At 40.7% G+C, this 17,898-nt stretch overlaps 1 protein-coding gene across 1 annotated transcript in view; it reads left to right on the forward strand.

Moving 5' to 3' along the window:
* LOC122797139 (F-box only protein 43-like) overlaps positions 1-16,343 on the forward strand; it is a 222,399-nt gene extending 206,056 nt beyond the window's left edge. The window contains exon 5 of the mRNA XM_044065938.1: positions 15,924-16,343. Within this exon, the coding sequence (XP_043921873.1) occupies positions 15,924-16,172 (249 nt within the window). The 3' untranslated portion in view covers positions 16,173-16,343. The remainder of the gene's footprint in view (positions 1-15,923) is intronic.
* Positions 16,344-17,898: the final 1,555 nt, after the last annotated feature.

The raw sequence follows: 17,898 nt of genomic DNA on the forward strand, positions 1-17,898 counted from the left end.
CCCCTTTAAATGTTCCTTGTACATTTTATTCAGAACAAACTAGTCAAACCTTTCAGGACTAATTGCTTGCACCAGTTTTGCACACTGTCTTCAGGTAAACAGGAAGAATAAGCAGCTAATAACCTTGCAAATGCTAGAAAGCACCTCTGTTTTCCTGCATTTTATTCTCTCATTTTTTATAGCCTGTTTTCAGACATCAGATTTTTTAAGCAGATTTTTTGAGTCTAGACTTTCAGAGATAAACAATATGAACAATATACTTTTATATCCCTCAGTGGCCCAAGATCCCAACATTATTATATTGGTTATTTCCAGCCTTTATTATTTTGTTGCATTGTACTGGACACAGTACTGTTTAGAAAAAGTATTTTCTTACCTTAATATCATTGGCATAAACACTCACTGAAAAAACATTCTTTCTAAACAATGACAATGTGGGGATTATGCTTTGCTAGAATCTCACCATCTTAACACAGCAAGCAAACTTCCAATATTTTTCAGTCACTACCACTTGCAGAGCCACAATTTTTGTGACTAAACTGGATCTAATGGGAATTGCACTGTAGTTCTCCAATTTATTCCTTAATTTCACATTTTTGCTAACTTCCAGCACTGGTCTCTGGTTCAAGCATAAGGAATTACTGCTTCTTTTAGTCAGCTCCTAGGATTTCTTCTCTACTCCTCATTTTTTCATTTGAAACTGAAGAATGTTTCACTGGCAAATTCTCTCTGTGGTCTTTGTTATTGTCAGAATAATGAGAAGCAGAGTCCCCTTGAGCTTGTTGGCGCACTCTTTTAGCTAAACTTATTTCCTTCTTCAGAAAATAGACAAGAAGAGAGCTGGAATTTACTGGAGAAAACTGGAAAAGATTTTTGTACTGCAGTCTAGAGATGGCCTTCCCTACCAACAATTGATATCAGAGTATAGGAAAAGAAAAAAGGATAAGGAATCATAAGAGAAAGACCTGCTCTGGTAGAGGTTTTAGTTGAACTTAGAAGAGAAGCAGTATTTAAAAAGGAATAATTAAGTAGGACATATAAAATATTGCATGGGAACTACAGAGTCAATAAGAGTAGGTTAGAAAAGATTAGGAACAGAGATTGGAAATGCAATTTACAAGGGAACAGTGGGAAGACACGTATACGTTTCCCAAGTATGCAACAAAGTGCAGAAGGTTTAGGATTTTTACTTGAAAGTATTTGCATAGGTATTTTTATACAGAAAGCAGACTAAAAATAATTTTTCCTCAGATGGCAAACGTTGGAGGTGTGATGGGGAAGAGAGGTACCTTGGAACATATGATCTGATGTCAGTTTTCATTCATTCCTCAGTGTATTGGCTTGGATCTGACTCTGCTGTTACTACAGCTTGCGGAGTCCCACAAACTCTCCAGCTCCTTTCCTATCCACAATACACCATGCCTAACTTACCTCAGATCTCCTTTGCCACTTCCGCGACCAGAGATGGTTGATTACTGCTCTCAAGTTTTCGTATTGAGACAAGTGTTTTTTCCCTTTAAACTTTATCCTCAATCACTTTTTGTTAGTAAACCTGTTAATAACTTGGTATTTTCTGTCTAGTGTTTTTGGATATTTTTCATTTTTATTTTCTCATTATACACTTGCGAGTGTATTCTTGCTACCATTGTTGGTAGGCCTTTCCTACTCTTGCATATTCCTCTTTCTAAATTAAAAAAAAAAACTTTTTTGCTAGCTTTTTTTCTCTGCCCTTCCCTCTCTCTCTAGTGGAAGTGTTTAGTTCTGATCTGTGTAGATATCTTGTTTTTTCATGGTTATCTGCTTGTTAATTTTTCACGTGTGACTGCTGGAAAAAGGTTTTACAAAATGTGTAAAATGCAGACACAAGATGCCATTTACTGATGTTCATTCCTTATGTCTATATTGTTTAGGGGCTGAGCACTTGGAAAAGGAATGTGATATTTGTAGTGAGTTCAACCCAAGAGCCTTAACCAAAAGAAATAAATTAATATTGAAAGGTCTTTTACCATCTACCTTTTTCTCAGGCCATCGCTGGGGTTCAGTCTCCAAAAACTAAATCTAAGGACCCTTCAAAACAATCCAGGTCTTCTGATTCTATGGCCTCAACTTCATCTGAGCTGAGGAAAAAGAAAACTGAATCAGATCAGACAACCCCTGCCATCCAACCATCCTCAGAACTGATGAGATATCTGGCTTCTTCAGAGACAAACAGATGTACTACGGATCCAAAGTCCCCGGGCCTGAAGCCTTTGCCTTGAATGGTGTATTGTTCTTCAGTGGATCCAGTCCCGTCTACAGTGCCCTCTCCTTTTCTTGAGCATTACTTTAAGCCCCCTTGAGTAGTGTCCTCTCATTCTTCCAGATGTATCACGGAGGCTGATGTGGAAAGGATGGTGAGAAGATTGTTCATGGAACAATTTCAGAAGAGAGTCGTTACGGTTCCCTACCCCCTTGGGTCAGGAACATCATCCATCGACTACTCCGGTGGCTGTTGCTCCTCTGATGCAAGCTGTAGGGTTAGAGTCCTTGGAACTGAGCCATCCAGGCCTTTCTGTGTCAGATCCGAAGGGAGGTTTCTCTTTGGATCAGACAGTTATTCTAAGTACACTGGCTCTGACATCTTCAGATCTGGATGACTGTAGGACCCAAAGCTTCCAGGTCAGATCTGAGGGGATAGAGTCAACTCTGAGGTTTTCGGAGCAGTCTCTTCCTCTTGGAACTTTGGCACTGGACAGCTCAGCTCTGGCTTCCACCTCAGGCAAATGTCTGTTGGAGTGGCGGTCCAGAAATTTGTTTTCTCTGCTCTCTTGGCTTCTTCTCTCTGGAGCGGTCAACTTATGAGGTTGTGAAGATGGTTTTCTTTGCTTCTGCAAGTCAGGCAGGTTCTTCTCCCTCGGATCCACCCTCAGTGTCTCAGCTGACTTTGCACTGATCCTTGGCATTCTGCACCACTGGGACAGCCAGCCCAGAGCATTCAGACCACCCAGCCAGGTATTGTAATTTCTTCTGATACTTCTCCGGATCATCCCACCAAAGAAGTTGCTAGGAAGAGGATGTGTAAGAGGAGGCACTTGGACTTTCCCCAGGAGTCTGTCACCTAGGATACTGACTTTGATGAGGGAGAAGGGTCTCCCAAATCACCACCTGATGGCTTCTCATTTGGAGACATCCTTGAGATCCTAAAACAGAAGGGTGGTTGATCAGCCCAAAACCCAACTCCTGAAGAGTCAGTATTTCTGGAAGGTTTTGGGACTGGCCCTTCTACCTCCTGGGTCACTCCACTCACCGATGAACTCGTCACTTTGGTTTCTGTGTGGGCGTGAAGGAACCTAATATGATTTGAGCCAATCCCCAAGAGATCAGACAGGATTCTGGCTCCACCGGTAGGATGAGAGCAATGGAGTAAGGGAATTCCAGTTGATTCCATGGTCATGGCGGCAGCTACAAAGAAGGAATTCACGGAACAGAGTTCCATTATCTGTCCCCCCAAACAGAGAATATAGGGCTATGAACAGATTTTTGGAAGTGAGTATATGATTCAGCGACTTTTGCTATCCACTCGGTGAACTATTTGGCACATTTCAAAAGACTGCAAAGGGACTTAATTAAGGAACTTTCAAACTCCCTTTCGGGACCACTACTGAGAAGCTCAAACTTTTGTGGCCTTGCAGTTGGCTACCCTTCAATCTATTGCAAATTCATCCATAAGGCTCATTTCCCATGCTGCACAAGGTGCCTCGAGGGTAGCAGGTTCAGGCTTTTCCATAAGGAGGCATGCCTGGATGCACCTGTGATTTTGAGGAATGCTTCATCATGTTTCATCAATGCTTCTTTTGACAGTTCTGTGTTTGGCCCCACAGTGAAAGACATGCACTTCAGGTGTGTGAAAGATGGAAAGACCTTCTCTGCCATGGGCATACGTTTTTCCACCCCTCAACTGACCTTTTCCAGGAATCAAGGGGAGGTTGAAAAATGTGGTTCAGGAAGTCTCGGGGTCCTTTCCACGGCACATGTGAAAGTAGTTTCCCCAGAGGTAGAGGAAGGAATGATAATATTAGATGCCCCTGTGGCAGTGGAGGCCCACAAGATACTTTTTCCAATAGACCCTGTCAGCACTCCTGAAAGGAGGCCCGATTGCCTTCCTCTGGTGGAAGTTGGGCGTCACTTATCTCTACACCAAGAAGCCTGGCTAAGAATAAATGATACTTGGGTGGAGAGAATCCTTTCCAGAGGTTATATTTTTCCCTTACACCCCTGTTACCCAAGAAAATCAGAGGGAAGTATCAACACTGGAAAGTCAAAAGCTGCTAGAAAAAGTCTTCCAAGAGGTCCCTCCAGACCAAATAGAATCTTGAATGTAAGATCCTTTTTAGTGCTAAAGAAAGCAGGGGACTGGAGACCTATTGTAGATCTCAGTGTGTTGAACAAATCTGTTCGACAAACCAAGTTCCGGATAGGCATGGTTCAGTCTATTCTGCCCTATCTGAGCAAGGAAGACTGGATGTGCTTGATCTTCAGGATGCGTATTATCACATAAAAATTAATAAACGATCCAGAAGGTACTTGCACTGGCTGGAAGAAGTCAGTGCCAGTTCAGAGCACTGCCCTTTGGTCTCACCACAGCCCCCAGGGTGTTCAAGTGTATGGCAGTAGTGGTAGCTTGCTTGAGACTGCAAGCATATTCCGCATGTTTCCATATTTGGACGACTAGCTCATTACTGCCCTGACCAGGCATCAACTGGTACAAGCCCAAGACCAAGTGTTGCAGACTTATTCGAATGCTGGAATAACCATCAATCACAACAAATCACAGTTACAACCGACCCAGACATTGGAATTCATAGGAGCAATATTCAACACAGTATCTATGGTAGCATCTCTCCCCCTTCAAGAGTACAACCAATAAGAAATCAGGTCATAAAATTATTTGCAGTACCAACATTTCAGCCCAGTCAATTGTACATGCCCTCAATGTCAGAGACAATACATGCTAATTCTACAATGGATGCTCCAGACACAATGGTTGATTCTCTATCAACCCATGTCAACAAAAATATAAATAACTCCGGATGGAAGATTTTAAAAATTCCCTACAGAGTACTCTGTCAGAAATATTGGGTGAACAAATGGCCATAATTAAGGAAATGGTTCTTTTAAGCAGAGATACAGGATCTGAATTGCCCAAAAATATTATGGTCTTGTTAACTTCAGTTCTGTTGGCTGCCAAAAAAGCAATAAGTAGGAAATGGAAATCAAAGTCTAAACCAACTGTAACTGAAGTAAAGAATATTATAAAAAGGCAAAAGAAGTAGAAGGGATGTCTTCAGAAAAGGGAAGGAACAAATTGCATAGAAATAATTGGAACGTGTGGGAGTTATACATGCAGAATAATCAGGAGGAGAGTGAGGTTTAAAAGAAGGCAGGATTTGAGCAATTTTCGGATAATGTTACAATGATGGTTGTAAAGAAAAACACTATGTTCTTCGTGTTTCACTGTTGCAGTCATTACATTTGGGTAATCCTGCTGGCAGGTTGCCCTCAGTCTGCCTGAATTCCAAAGTCTTGGGTCCTGCGTCGGTTGCTGTCACCCCTTCCCTGATGTCAGGTTCAGGGGTATAAAATATGCAGCCGACTCCATTTTCTTCAGTCTTTCTTGCCGCGTGGTGCCCGAAGCAGAAGCAGTTTGCAAGTGCCGGTCGGCCGACTCCTGAGATTTTGTGTTCGAGTTTCAGATCCGACGTCTTCATTAAAAGCGAAGTACCCCGTTGGGGAAACTTTTTTCTTGCTCCAGACTGATGTCAGAAAAAGTTCATTGTATTTCTTGTGGAAAGCAAATACCTCATAAGGACTTTCATTCTTACTGTATTCCTTGCCTAGGCCGTGACCACAACATTTCTAGTTGCCGGTTTTGTGCTAGATTTAACCAACGCACTATTAAGTGTCGGTACGATTTTGCATTAAGCTATTTTGGGCGCAGATTTAATTATACAATGTTGTCAGATGGCCATCCAACTACCGGAGTTCACAAAAAACGCAAAGAAAAAGACAAGCAACCGAGGCCCAAAACCGACGAAGCTTCTCCTAATCCAGTTGCCGGTTCTCAGTGAGGCACTTTTGCAGCCCCTGACACCTGCTACTTTAGAGTCGCAGGCTGCTACTGACTCCCAAGTGGAGTTGGCCAGGCCGCTGGAAACTCAAGGTATTGGAGCCTCGGACACTATCCCCTCAGATGGGTCCGGAGCCGCTGAGCAGGCATCGGCTTCTGAGGGTGTATTCAGACTTAAACAATTGTACATTAAACGGACTTCAGCTTCAAAGGCAAAGACGAAAGCACCTTTAAAGACAAAGAAACAAGCTCACCAGTCTCATGGAAGGCCTCTATGCCTAAAAAACAGATGCTCAAAATGGCCGAAGACTTGATTACCTTGATCAGGGGTTCCCATCCCCCTCCTGATAAGAGGCCTAGGCAAGAGACAGACTATGAATCTTCAGATCAGGTTTCCATTTCCTCTGATTCCTCTTCTGATCAGGAATATTCCCTTCCCCCCAGGAGGATTCTGATGCTGAAGAATCTATCCCTTCAGCTTCTCCTCCTGAGGCCTACTCTTTTGGGGAAACCTTGCATACCATGAGGGAGCATTTCCACTGGGAGAGCCAAAATTTTTCAGAATCTAAGAAAAGGCTCCGGGACTTCCTTTTACTACCTCAACACAGGCCTCTAGCTATTCCACCTGTGTTAGACATATAGTAGATGATGTGTTTTCAGAGTCTAGTCTGACCCCTGACTCCTTACCTCCGGCTCCTGTTAAGCCTGACAGATACTACAGGGTTCCTGACTCTCATAAATTCCTTTTCAAAAACCCTGCTGCAGACCCAGAAACCATTTCGCAGGGTCCCAAAGGGGTTAAGGCTTCCACTGCAAAAAACCCTACCCCTCTGACAGAGATTCTAGGGCACTGGATAGATGGGGGGAAAAGATTTACACATCTGCTACCTTGGCTATAAGAGCCTTAAACTGCCAGTTTCATATGCTCAAATATCAGCAATATGTCATGACACTGCTTAAACAGAAAATGTTGGTAAATTCTGAATGTGCAGAAAACAAAGAAATGCAGGATTTATTGAATGCAGCTGAGCAAGTTGGAAAGCATAATTTGCAATGTGGTTTCAATTCTCTGGAGGCCTCTTGCAGGTCCGCTGTTACGGGTTCTGCAATTAGGAGGCATGCTTGGTTAAAGGAACAAAATCTGCCTGATCATGTCAAAACTAAATTATTAGATGCACCATTACAGCATGATACCTTGTTTGGTGTTAAGGCAGAAGATGTGTTAAAGAAAATGGAGGACAAAGCTAAATCTATGTAAACGGTCAAAGATTTTTTACAAGTACAGCCACCTAGGTTTAGCGGACACTGACCTACAAAGAATTGGTCCTTTCCAGTGTCAGACAGACCACAAAGGGGCAGATCCAGACGCCCAAGAGGTAGATCCCAGGAGCAAGGTTCGTACAGGTATAAGCAATGGGGTGCTTCTTCCTCCAAAATTGGAGAAGACAAATCACAACCTTACAGGAAACAGTCCCAATGACTTCCCCCTGCCTGCACAAAGCACTTATCTCCTGGCAGCACCCTTAGGGGGAAAAATAGCACTTTTTTCGCAAAATTGGCACATTATAACCCAGGACAAACGGGTTCTAGACAATGTCACAAGGCTACAAGTTTCACTTCCATACCCTGCCAAGGGCAAACAGTTGGTCAGATCTGATAAAAAAATCAATGGGCAGAGGCTCAAAAACAAGTCTCATCCCTCATGGACATCGGGGCTATTCAACAAGTACCACAGTAAGAGCAGGGACAAGGATTTTACTCAAGACTGTTCTTGGTACCCAGAAAGAACAAAGCATGGAGACCAATACTGGACCTATCTGACACTTACCTGGATATTCCAAAATTCAAGATGTTGACCTTGCAGCAGCTTCTGCCCATGCTGGGCAAAAAGACTTGGCTCGTGACTTTAGACCTAAAAGAGGCATACCTGCATGTCCCAATCAGACAATCATGCAGAAGATTCCTCAGATTCAAGGCTGGCTCGAAACATTACCAATTCTCTGCACTGCCCTTTGGCTTATCTACTGCGCCCAGGGTCTTTACAAAGTGCCTGGCACCAGTAATTGCTTTCTGCAGACAAAGAGGAATACAAATATATCCTTACTTGGACGACTGCCTCATTCAAGCAGAGAACAAGGACATTCTACTACAGCATCTAGCGTTTGTGAAAGACTTTTAACATGCCTAGGGTACACAGTCAACGAAAATAAATCAAAACTAGTACCCTCTCAAGAGAATATTCCTGGGTGCAAGCTTAAATACAACTGCCCAGATGGCTTATCTCATGCCAGACAAATGAAGGCAACTGACTATCTATTTCAAGGGAATGGCAACAAAGGCCCAGTTATCTGCAAGAAAGATTCTGCAGGCTTTGGGCTTCATGGCATCCTGCATCTTATTAATTCCATATGCAAGACTGCATATGAGGAAACTTCAATGGTACCTAAAAAGTGTCTGGACACAACATTGCCACAGCCTGGAAGCAATGATTACTCTTATTCCATGCCTGCAACAGGAGTTTTGATGGTGGGCAAAGGCTTGTCACCAAAACAAGGGACAGCCATTCTCACTTCCCCCAGCCAGGCAGAACCTAACAACGGATGCATCAGATTACGCCTGGGGGGCCCACATGGCAGGAAGAGGCATTCAGGGCACCTGGTCTACAAACCAAATGCATCTGCATATCAATCAAAAAGAGATGCTAGCTGTTCAAAATGCCCTGACAGCCTTCAAGGACCTAATTCATCCAGGACAAATACTGATAAAGACAGACAACACCACAGTTATATGGTACATAAACAAGCAAGGGGGCATGCATTCTTGCCCCCTTTGCAGACTAGCCATGGCTTTATGGGACACAGCATTGACTTACCAAGATCATCTGCAGGCACAATTCCTGCCAGGAAAGGAAAATACTCTGGCAGACGAACTAAGCAGAAACCTCATGGATCCCCACAAGTGGCACCTGGATCTACAAGTCTTCAGCATGATAAAGGAATGGGGACGCCCAGACATAGATATATTTGCCTCCCCTCACAACTACCAACTACAAAGATTCTGCACAAGGACTTATCACACACAAGCATGGAAAGTGGACGCCTTATCTTTCAACTGGAAAAACCTATCAGTATATGCCTTTCCTCCCCAAGGTACCAGTACCTCAGAGGAGCCAAAAATTTAAGGCCTCCAAGGAGATCGCCAATACCTGTATGGGACCTCAATTATGTCTTGGAAAAACTAACCCTACCTCCTTTTGAGCCAGCTGCTACTGTGGATATAAAGTTTTTATCTTGGAAAATAGCTCTGCTCCTAGAGTGTCTGAGCTACAGGCTCTCATGGCTGTGGAACCTTTTATCATTTTTTTACCCTGACAGGGTCTCTCTGAGGACAAACCCTACATTTATGCCTAAGGTGGTGTCCAGTGTAGCCCTTAACCAAACTATTCATTTGCCAACTTTTTATCCAAACCCACAGAACAAGGGGGAGAAAATTCTGCATTTTTTTGGACGTACACAGACAACTTAGATTCTATTTGGACAAAACTAAAGTTTTCAGAAAGACAGAACAATTACTAGTGGCATATGCTGCGGGATCGCAAGGAAAGGCTATCTCCAAGCAGACTATTTCAAAGTGGATAGGCCACTGCATTTGTTTCTGCTACTCACAGCATGGCAAACCAGTGCCTAAGGGCATTAGGTCACATTCAACCAGAGCTGCAGCCACTTCAGCAGCCTTTCTCAGGGGAGTACCAACCAAAGACATTCTAGAGGCTGCTACTTGGAGTTCATTGCACACCTTTATAAAGCATTACAATCTGCCACTTCCAGGGCAGGCTTTGCCACTGCAGTTCTGCAGGGCCTCATAGCTTCCCCTAATGCTGTTTAGCTCCAGCCCCAAACTATAGCTTTGGGAATCTACCCAAATGTAATGACTGCAACAGTGAAACACGAAGAACATAGTACAGTTGTGTACACTTACCATAAATGTAGACGTTTGAGTGTATTCACTGTTGCAGTCTAGGTTACCCACCCGCCATCCCCCCTTTTTCTGCTGGAGCGTATCTTTACTTCTCTGATCTATACAACCTATGTGGTGCATTTGCTTGTTGATGAAGGCAAAGTTTATATTGGTGCATGTGTGTTTTATATCCATACTTAGTTACATAAATTTAGCCTACCCTTTTGGGGGCACCTGATATCTGGGGCAAGAAAAAACTGAAGAAAATGGCTTCAGCTGCATATTTTATACCCCTGATGACCTGACGTCAGGGAAGGGGTGACAGCAACCGACGCAGGACCCAAGACTGGAATTCAGGCCGACTGAGGGCAACCTGCCAGCAGGATTACCCAAATGTAATGACTGCAACAGTGAATACACTCTAACATCTACATTTATGGTAAGTGTACACAACTGTACTATGTATATAAATGGAAAAAATGTTAATGTGATTTGGTTTCTGTTCTGTTAATGTTTGCTTGTCTTAAGCAAATATTCTTCCAAAGCCTGCTCTGCATCCAAAAATGTATTTGATCCTCTAGGAAAAAAATATTCTGTAGATAGCTTGGATGTAGCAACTTGAATCTCACACCTGCCTGTCAACATCCTCTGACTGCAGGGATAAACATGCTTTTCTGCCTGGTGTACAGTGAATAATCATTTTGCACAAATACTCTGGTATCCACAATTTTTAGTACTTTTCCTTTCTTCCACAGTTTTCTCGGGTGAAACTTTCTGCTGGTATGACTGAATGTTTACTGCTATAGGTTTTGACTGCTTTTTCATGATCAGATTTGGAGCATATGTACAATGTGCCCTCTCAATTAACAGTCCTGATGTGGAATACCAGTCCAGTTGCTTATTTGTACTTTCATAAAATTAATGCAATCTGTTCCTTCCAGTTTCTCTGGTGTAGCAGAAAATATTTTTTTTTTGTGTGTGCACCTTCTTTTAACTCCTTTTTCTTAATCACTTATTGAGAAGCCTCATGTTCAGTATTTCTTTCAACCTCTGATTTCTGCAGTTTTATCAGCTCAACTGAATTCTGGTTATAGTGTTACTAGGCAACTGTTGCACAAGGGAGCAGTACAGATGGTGGCAGAGACAGGAAGGTTAATGTTTTTACCTCCCAACTGCTCATGATTCCAGTGAAAGACAACAGTCTTAGATCAGTCCTAGATTTGTCTGTTTTGGACAAGTTTATACCAACATCAGTTTGGTGACACTGGAGTTATGTAGTTCCATTTGTAAAAAAAGGATTTCTATGTGACAGTAAATGGACATAGAAGGAAGCACAATTTGATAATTCAATTGATTAGTTCAGAGAAAACATCAGAGATTCCAAATATCTTTTTCTTGCTTTTAGTTTGCATCTCTGCCATTTGGTCTATTCACAGCCCTCATCGTATTTACCAAATGTTTAGCATTGGTAATTTCTCACCTCAGGAGGTGGCACATTACTATTTTCCATATGCAGAAGACTGTGTACTGGATAGCTCCATCTCTGTATCATTTACTGCATCACATCCAAAATATCTTACAGATGCAGTCGCTGGAGAATAACCATTCATTTCAAGAAGCCATTGAATTGTCCATTTCAGTGGGGGCCATTTTAGACTGCCCAAATGAAACTTTTTCTCAAGAAAAAGAATCTGAGATCCAAACTATGTAAATACATTTCTCTCTAACAAATAGGATCACAGCAAGATGATACTTAGGATATCTTTGTGTAGTCTCTTAGTACCTCATGAGACATTGCATATGAAAAGGCCTTGTGATGCCCATGGTCTGGCCCAGCAATCAAGGAGCCTCAATCATCACCACTAACACCAGAGAGGGCGTCTTGTATATAAGGAAAGAACAAATACACACAGTGAAGTACAATTTCCCTTAAGTGCACACAGAGATCACAGTCAGTCTGGGGCTGGTTGTTCCCTTGCTCCCCAGGTCCCCAATAAGACTCCTCACTGGCACAGCTATAAGGTCCAGATCTCAGCCTAGCTGGCAAGCTAACCTCCAGTACCCTCCTCTGTCCAACCAGTGCTTCATGTCACATGACACACGCACACACTTTGAGGTAAGTATTTATACAACTTCACAGACACTCCTGGGAAAGGCTGATGGATTCTCCAGCTGTGCCCCTTACTCAGACTATACGGTTGTAATTCCTGCTACCAAGAGCTAATAATTATCAGCTATCCAAAGGCCATTAAAAGGATATCCAATTATTACTTTGCAATATTATTATCCAATTGGCAAGTGTGACTAAACAGTCTTAAGGCTTATTAGAGTGGCTTTGTACAATAAACTCTAAATACGCAATGTACTCTAGAGCTTAAGTTATCTCTACATAAACCAGCCACAGTTGAAAAGGGTTTAATAATAAATACTAAAAGCACAAGACAATACTACTACACCACAGTGCTATTCAAGAGTTCAGAGATTACACAAACTTAAAATAATTCAGTAGTACAGTTCTGACATAACAGAAAAACACTTGGTCTAATTGTTATAGTCCTAGCTATTTCTATAAGAGAAAACACTTCTAAGATGACTTACGTAAGACAACAGGCAGTGCTGCAGGTTGGATATCAAGACAAAAATGCTTAATCTCTGGTTCTCACTGATTAAATTGAAACTGCAGTCCTGCTAAACATTATATCATCTTTTACACCTTCCTGGTTCCCAGGCCACACAGAAACTGCATTTACATTCTTTTACACTTAGAGCAATAAAGGACATTCCACATGTAAATTCTGGTCATTAACTTTAGCCTTAAAACAATAGGCAGGAAGCCTTCATCTAGCCGGGCCAGAACTGAATTGTAAAACATCAAAGGCAGTGATGAAATAATTTTAATTTCAAAAGAAAGATTTGAAATGCTTGACTTAGTTTTCCTTACAGCAGATGGCAATGTTGCCACATTGTTAAAACAACATTTCTTTACATTTAAGACACAAGCCTGTATTTTACATTTATATTTACAAATGCCAGAATTATGTATCAAATACTATTTGACTAGGCTGGCAGCCTTCACCCATCTCTAGCCAATCTTCACAGGCCTCACTAGAATCTTAGGAAAATTTGGAATCAGTTTTTAGGTTCTTGGGAGTCAGTAATTCTGCTTTATGCACATTCCCTGGGTGATGGATCCAGTCCCCCTTGGCAGCGGGATGGCCTTAATTTCTGCTAAGATTTTCATACGTGACAAGACTCTGGATTGGCCTTGTGGAATACATTATATTTCATTTCTCAAGCTTTTCAGTGCAAGGCTTTCTGTACACATGAAGTAAAATTACTTAAACTCAACTTGAATGAAGAGAGGATTGTATACAAAGGCTTGGCAATTTTCTGGGACACTTTTGTATGTGGTCATCTTCAACGATGTGGTATATCAGCAAGCAAGATGTGACATGCAATTAATTTCAGTTGTATTCTTCAGATTTGGAACTGGACTGTACAGCACAATGTTTGTGTCAGCAGTACAATTTCTAGGATAGTACAATCAACTTGAGGATTCCCTTAGTAGATAAGTATGTCTAATACAATAAAAATAATAAAAAAAAAATACAATTGCATCTGGAATTATTTTTTTACTAACTAATGTAGCTATGGGGCTTGCCCAAGATGGAACTATTTGTCAGAAACCTCGAAAACTGCCCTCAAACATTTTGCTCCCTCATTCATCATAACAGCTTAGTACATAAATGCCTTCTCCTTCCCTTAGATTTAGGATATCCTATATATGCTGCCTACTTTCCCACTAATTCATAGTCTAGTTCAGAGCTAAGCAAGACCGATAATTCAATAATTTTAGCTCTGGCTTGACCCCACACAACCATGTTTTTTTTTCTTAGCACAGCTGACGTCACTTAACTATGGTATTTTCCTCTTCACAAGGCCTTGTAACTCAACAAAAAAAATTTTTATATGGTGCTTTTTTTCCCTGGGCATCTACTGAAAATGAGTAACCTATGCTTAGTCAGATTCTCCCAGTCAAAAAATATCATTAAATAAAAATAAAATGCAACTAGAACCCCCCCCCCCGCCTTTAATTTTTAAATCTCATAAAGTGAAGAATAACATTCTAAATGCAGAAAGTTATTCATTTTCTACGAAAGTATTCAACCTCCTAAAAAAAAGCTAAAATCCCAATAATAGAAAAATGTATTATAAATAGAAGAGATTTCTATCTTGGACAGACTTCAAAGGCTTAATTACCTTAATCTAGCCAGTATTAAATATTTTGGACTATGTCATCTTTTGGAATCCTGTCTTGTATATTCTTCTGTTAGAGCATGCTTCTGCAATTTGTATTCTGGTATTTCCTTAGATTACAGTGAACCCTTCTGTTAAATCCTTTGCCTTGCTTTGAACCAGCTGATTTTAATGGGCATTCTGTGTCCTTTTTGGAAAACCCTCTTCCTAGCTGCAGATACCCCTTCTAGAAGTCTTTCTGAGTTCTAAGCCCTGCTGTGCAATCTGTGTATAACATTCCAAAGTGAAGGTGTCATTGAAGCCATATCCTTCTTTCATCCCAAAAGTTATATCAGCTATCCCACTCAATAAATCTGTTCCTCTTCCAGTTTTCTATTGAAAAGATGCCTTTTACACACACACGCTCACAGCCAGGCAAGAAAACTTTATTTCAGAAGACAGCATTCCTTTATCCAGTTTTCTAAATGGCTAGCTGATTGCATTGTTTTTTGTTATGATAAATAAAAAAAACCTCTGCAATTGCAGCACATTCCATTAGATTAGCTGTTAACTCTAAAGCATGTGCCTGTCCAAGGCAGTTTAGAAATTGCTGTTTCAAGTATGGCCTGCACTTTCACCAAACACTATAAACTGGAGGGTCAGTCTACAGGTAGGACAGAGTTTGGTAAGCCTGTACTACATGGAGTTCTGTAGCTATCCACTTCCCAGGCATATACCACTCATGTTCCTCATTGCCAGGGACGTCCCTGGTTTTGGATCCAAATTTTCCTCTGTCCCTTAGGAATTAGATTTTTTGAGAAATAGTGATACATTAAAGTGAAAATTACAGTTACAGATCTGCTTTACTTCAGTAAAAGCATGTTAATCTATGTGCCCTTTTATTCTGTGAAAATCATAAGACAGTGATACAAAAATGTAACAAAGCCCCAGTTTGGAGCCTTTTTCAATGATACTGAAAGTAAGATGATGAGAGCCAAGTACCACATGGGATGCTACCCTAATGTGATTCATTATTCACTGGCCTTAAGAAGGCAGTACAGTTGTATAATATGCTTATCATGACAGTAGATTTTACAGGAGAGTTCACTGTTAACAGTAAAACTTCCTCCTGTATGAGTGCACCTCATATAATTGGTACACTTCATTTTTATGAAATCTGTAAAACATATTACTTTTATTATTAGTATTATCATTTTTGTTACACCTTTTAGAGAAAAGCGCACTTCTTCTTCCAGAAATTATTTCAAATAACGGGGGGGCAGATGCTAATGCTTTCTGTACATTCTCAGAAGTAAGACCAGAATTAACCTTTTCAGGGAACAGAAATGACAAGGCCAGCACACAACTCAAAAAGTGGGTAATGCCTAATGCTGTGATTTACAGTTGCTGTGACTTTTCCTTGACTATCTCCTTATGTACATATATTTCTCTTCTGTACTTGTTCAGCTGAACATGACTTGACATTAAGGATATCCTTGTTAAAATATACATAAAGAATGTATTTTGTAATTTTTATTTTGCATATAAGGTAATAAGCTGAAATGAAATGCATCATAAGTAACAGCATATTTTTATTTACATCTTTATTTCTCTCTCCTTGCAGATTGCACAGTCTCTCTTCAATGATGAGGCTCTCAAACAATGCCCAAGGTGCCAGTCTCCTGCAAAATATCAGTCAATGACAAAACGTGCAGTTTGCACAAGAGAAAGCTGCTGTTTTGACTTTTGTACTCAATGCCTTTGTGTTTTTCATGGATCAAAGGAGTGTAGCAATGGGTCAGCCAAAAGGAGAAACAGAAATGAAGCACTACCAGGAAGTGCTCAAAGCAAGCGCAATTTAAAAAGGCTCTGAGTTTTTGTAAAGTTCTATGAACTAGAATTTTTTGATGTATTCAATCATGCACATGAATTCATCTGCATGCTTCAATTATGTTGATCATGTTATCGATTACTGTATATATTTTTAATCCATGTTAGTATTGGTATAGTTGGATTTTTATTGTTTTAGAGATTTACTATTAAATATTTGAGATTATTTTTTATAAAAAAAAAAATTTTAAATAAACTGTTTTTTATTCCCACACAATAGAGTGGATGTTATAATTTGGCTATAAAGAGGATGATAAAACATTCTAGCGATATTTGTGTAGTACAATGTGAATTTTTGTAGTTCTCCATTATTTCTTCTGTACTGTGTCAATGTTATAATCCATTTATATGATTTGGCATTAGGTCCTTTCTTCTGGTAAGCAAGAGCTTTGCAGTACCTGTGCTTTGTTTGAAAACCAGACAAAGTTGCAATGATCTAATGTAAAGTCCTAAACACGTGTAGTTCTCTGCTTGTTCCCCGCTTATAACTTGTTGATCTTCACCTTAAGTTTCTTACATGTTGTTGTTTTTCTTTCGGCTTTTCCCGATTAGGGGTCGCCACAGCAGAACTCCAGTCTGCTAATGATTGGCAGTAGATATTTACGGTGCCAGCTGGACGCCCAACCTTCAACGAAGGCATGCCCATTCATGCATGTCTTTTGAACGCTACTAGACCGCGGGGAGGACATTCAGACTCCACACAGAAGGTGTTGCAGCCGAGAATCGAATGGAAGAACCTCTTGCTGTAAAGCGACAACGCTACTGCTGCACCACCGTGGCTTCTACCTTAAGTTTCTTGCATATTTGAGTTTATTTACCCACACTGCATCCTGTAAAATGTTGCAATGTTATAGGACTGTTTTGTGTTTTTATTTTATTTTTTTTCTTTGGAGGCATTCTAGTACATCTTGCCCTCAAATGCCTAAGCATTTGAGGTAAACCGGTGTCCTATCTGGGATGAGTTTCTGTGCCTTGTGCCCACTGAATGCAAGGATAGTTTCCAGCTGCTTACTCCTAGACTCTGAAATAAACTGGATAAGCAGGTAATCAGAGAATGAACGACATTTAATTACAAACTATCGTTGTTTTCACTTCCACTTTGCTCACTATAATAGTTGAGACTGTTATAGAATGCTTGAGCCACTGAGCATATATTTTCATTCTGTGAAGAGCAGATAGTAAGAAGATAGTTCACGTAATGCTCTAGGAAAGCATAAGGTAAATAACTTTCAGCAAAGTATGCACCACAAGGTCACAGAGCATAATCCACTCCTGTGTTAGTTTTGCAAAAGCCACTATTTAAGATTTATTTCGGAGAGAAAATGTGCATATTGTCTTAGAAGTTCTTTCTAGGTTATTAATATCTGAATATCTTAAGTAGCCTAGCCTTACATCCCACTGGTAGTTTTTAGGCTTTATATTTTGAATACAAATAACCCAGAGATCAGCCAAACAATGATGTGTTGGGACATTTAAGTTTCCCCTATCCATGAGAGGTGGGTGCTAAGCCAGGATTTAATTTTTGATTACTTATGCATTTGTTCACATTTTGTTTGACTAGAATAAAACAAGTATTTTGCTTTATGTGGAGTAGATGATGGTTCCATAAAAGGAGTGTTCTGTGTGATATAAACCAGTTCCTCAAACATGCTCTATTTATTTTGCAAAGGAGATTGTGATCCCTTGTGTGGGTGTTTATGATGTCAGAC

This window comes from Protopterus annectens, chromosome 3.part0 (assembly GCF_019279795.1).
Source record: "Protopterus annectens isolate FY-2018-M chromosome 3.part0, PAN1.0, whole genome shotgun sequence".
Lineage (NCBI taxonomy): Eukaryota > Metazoa > Chordata > Ceratodontiformes > Protopteridae > Protopterus > Protopterus annectens.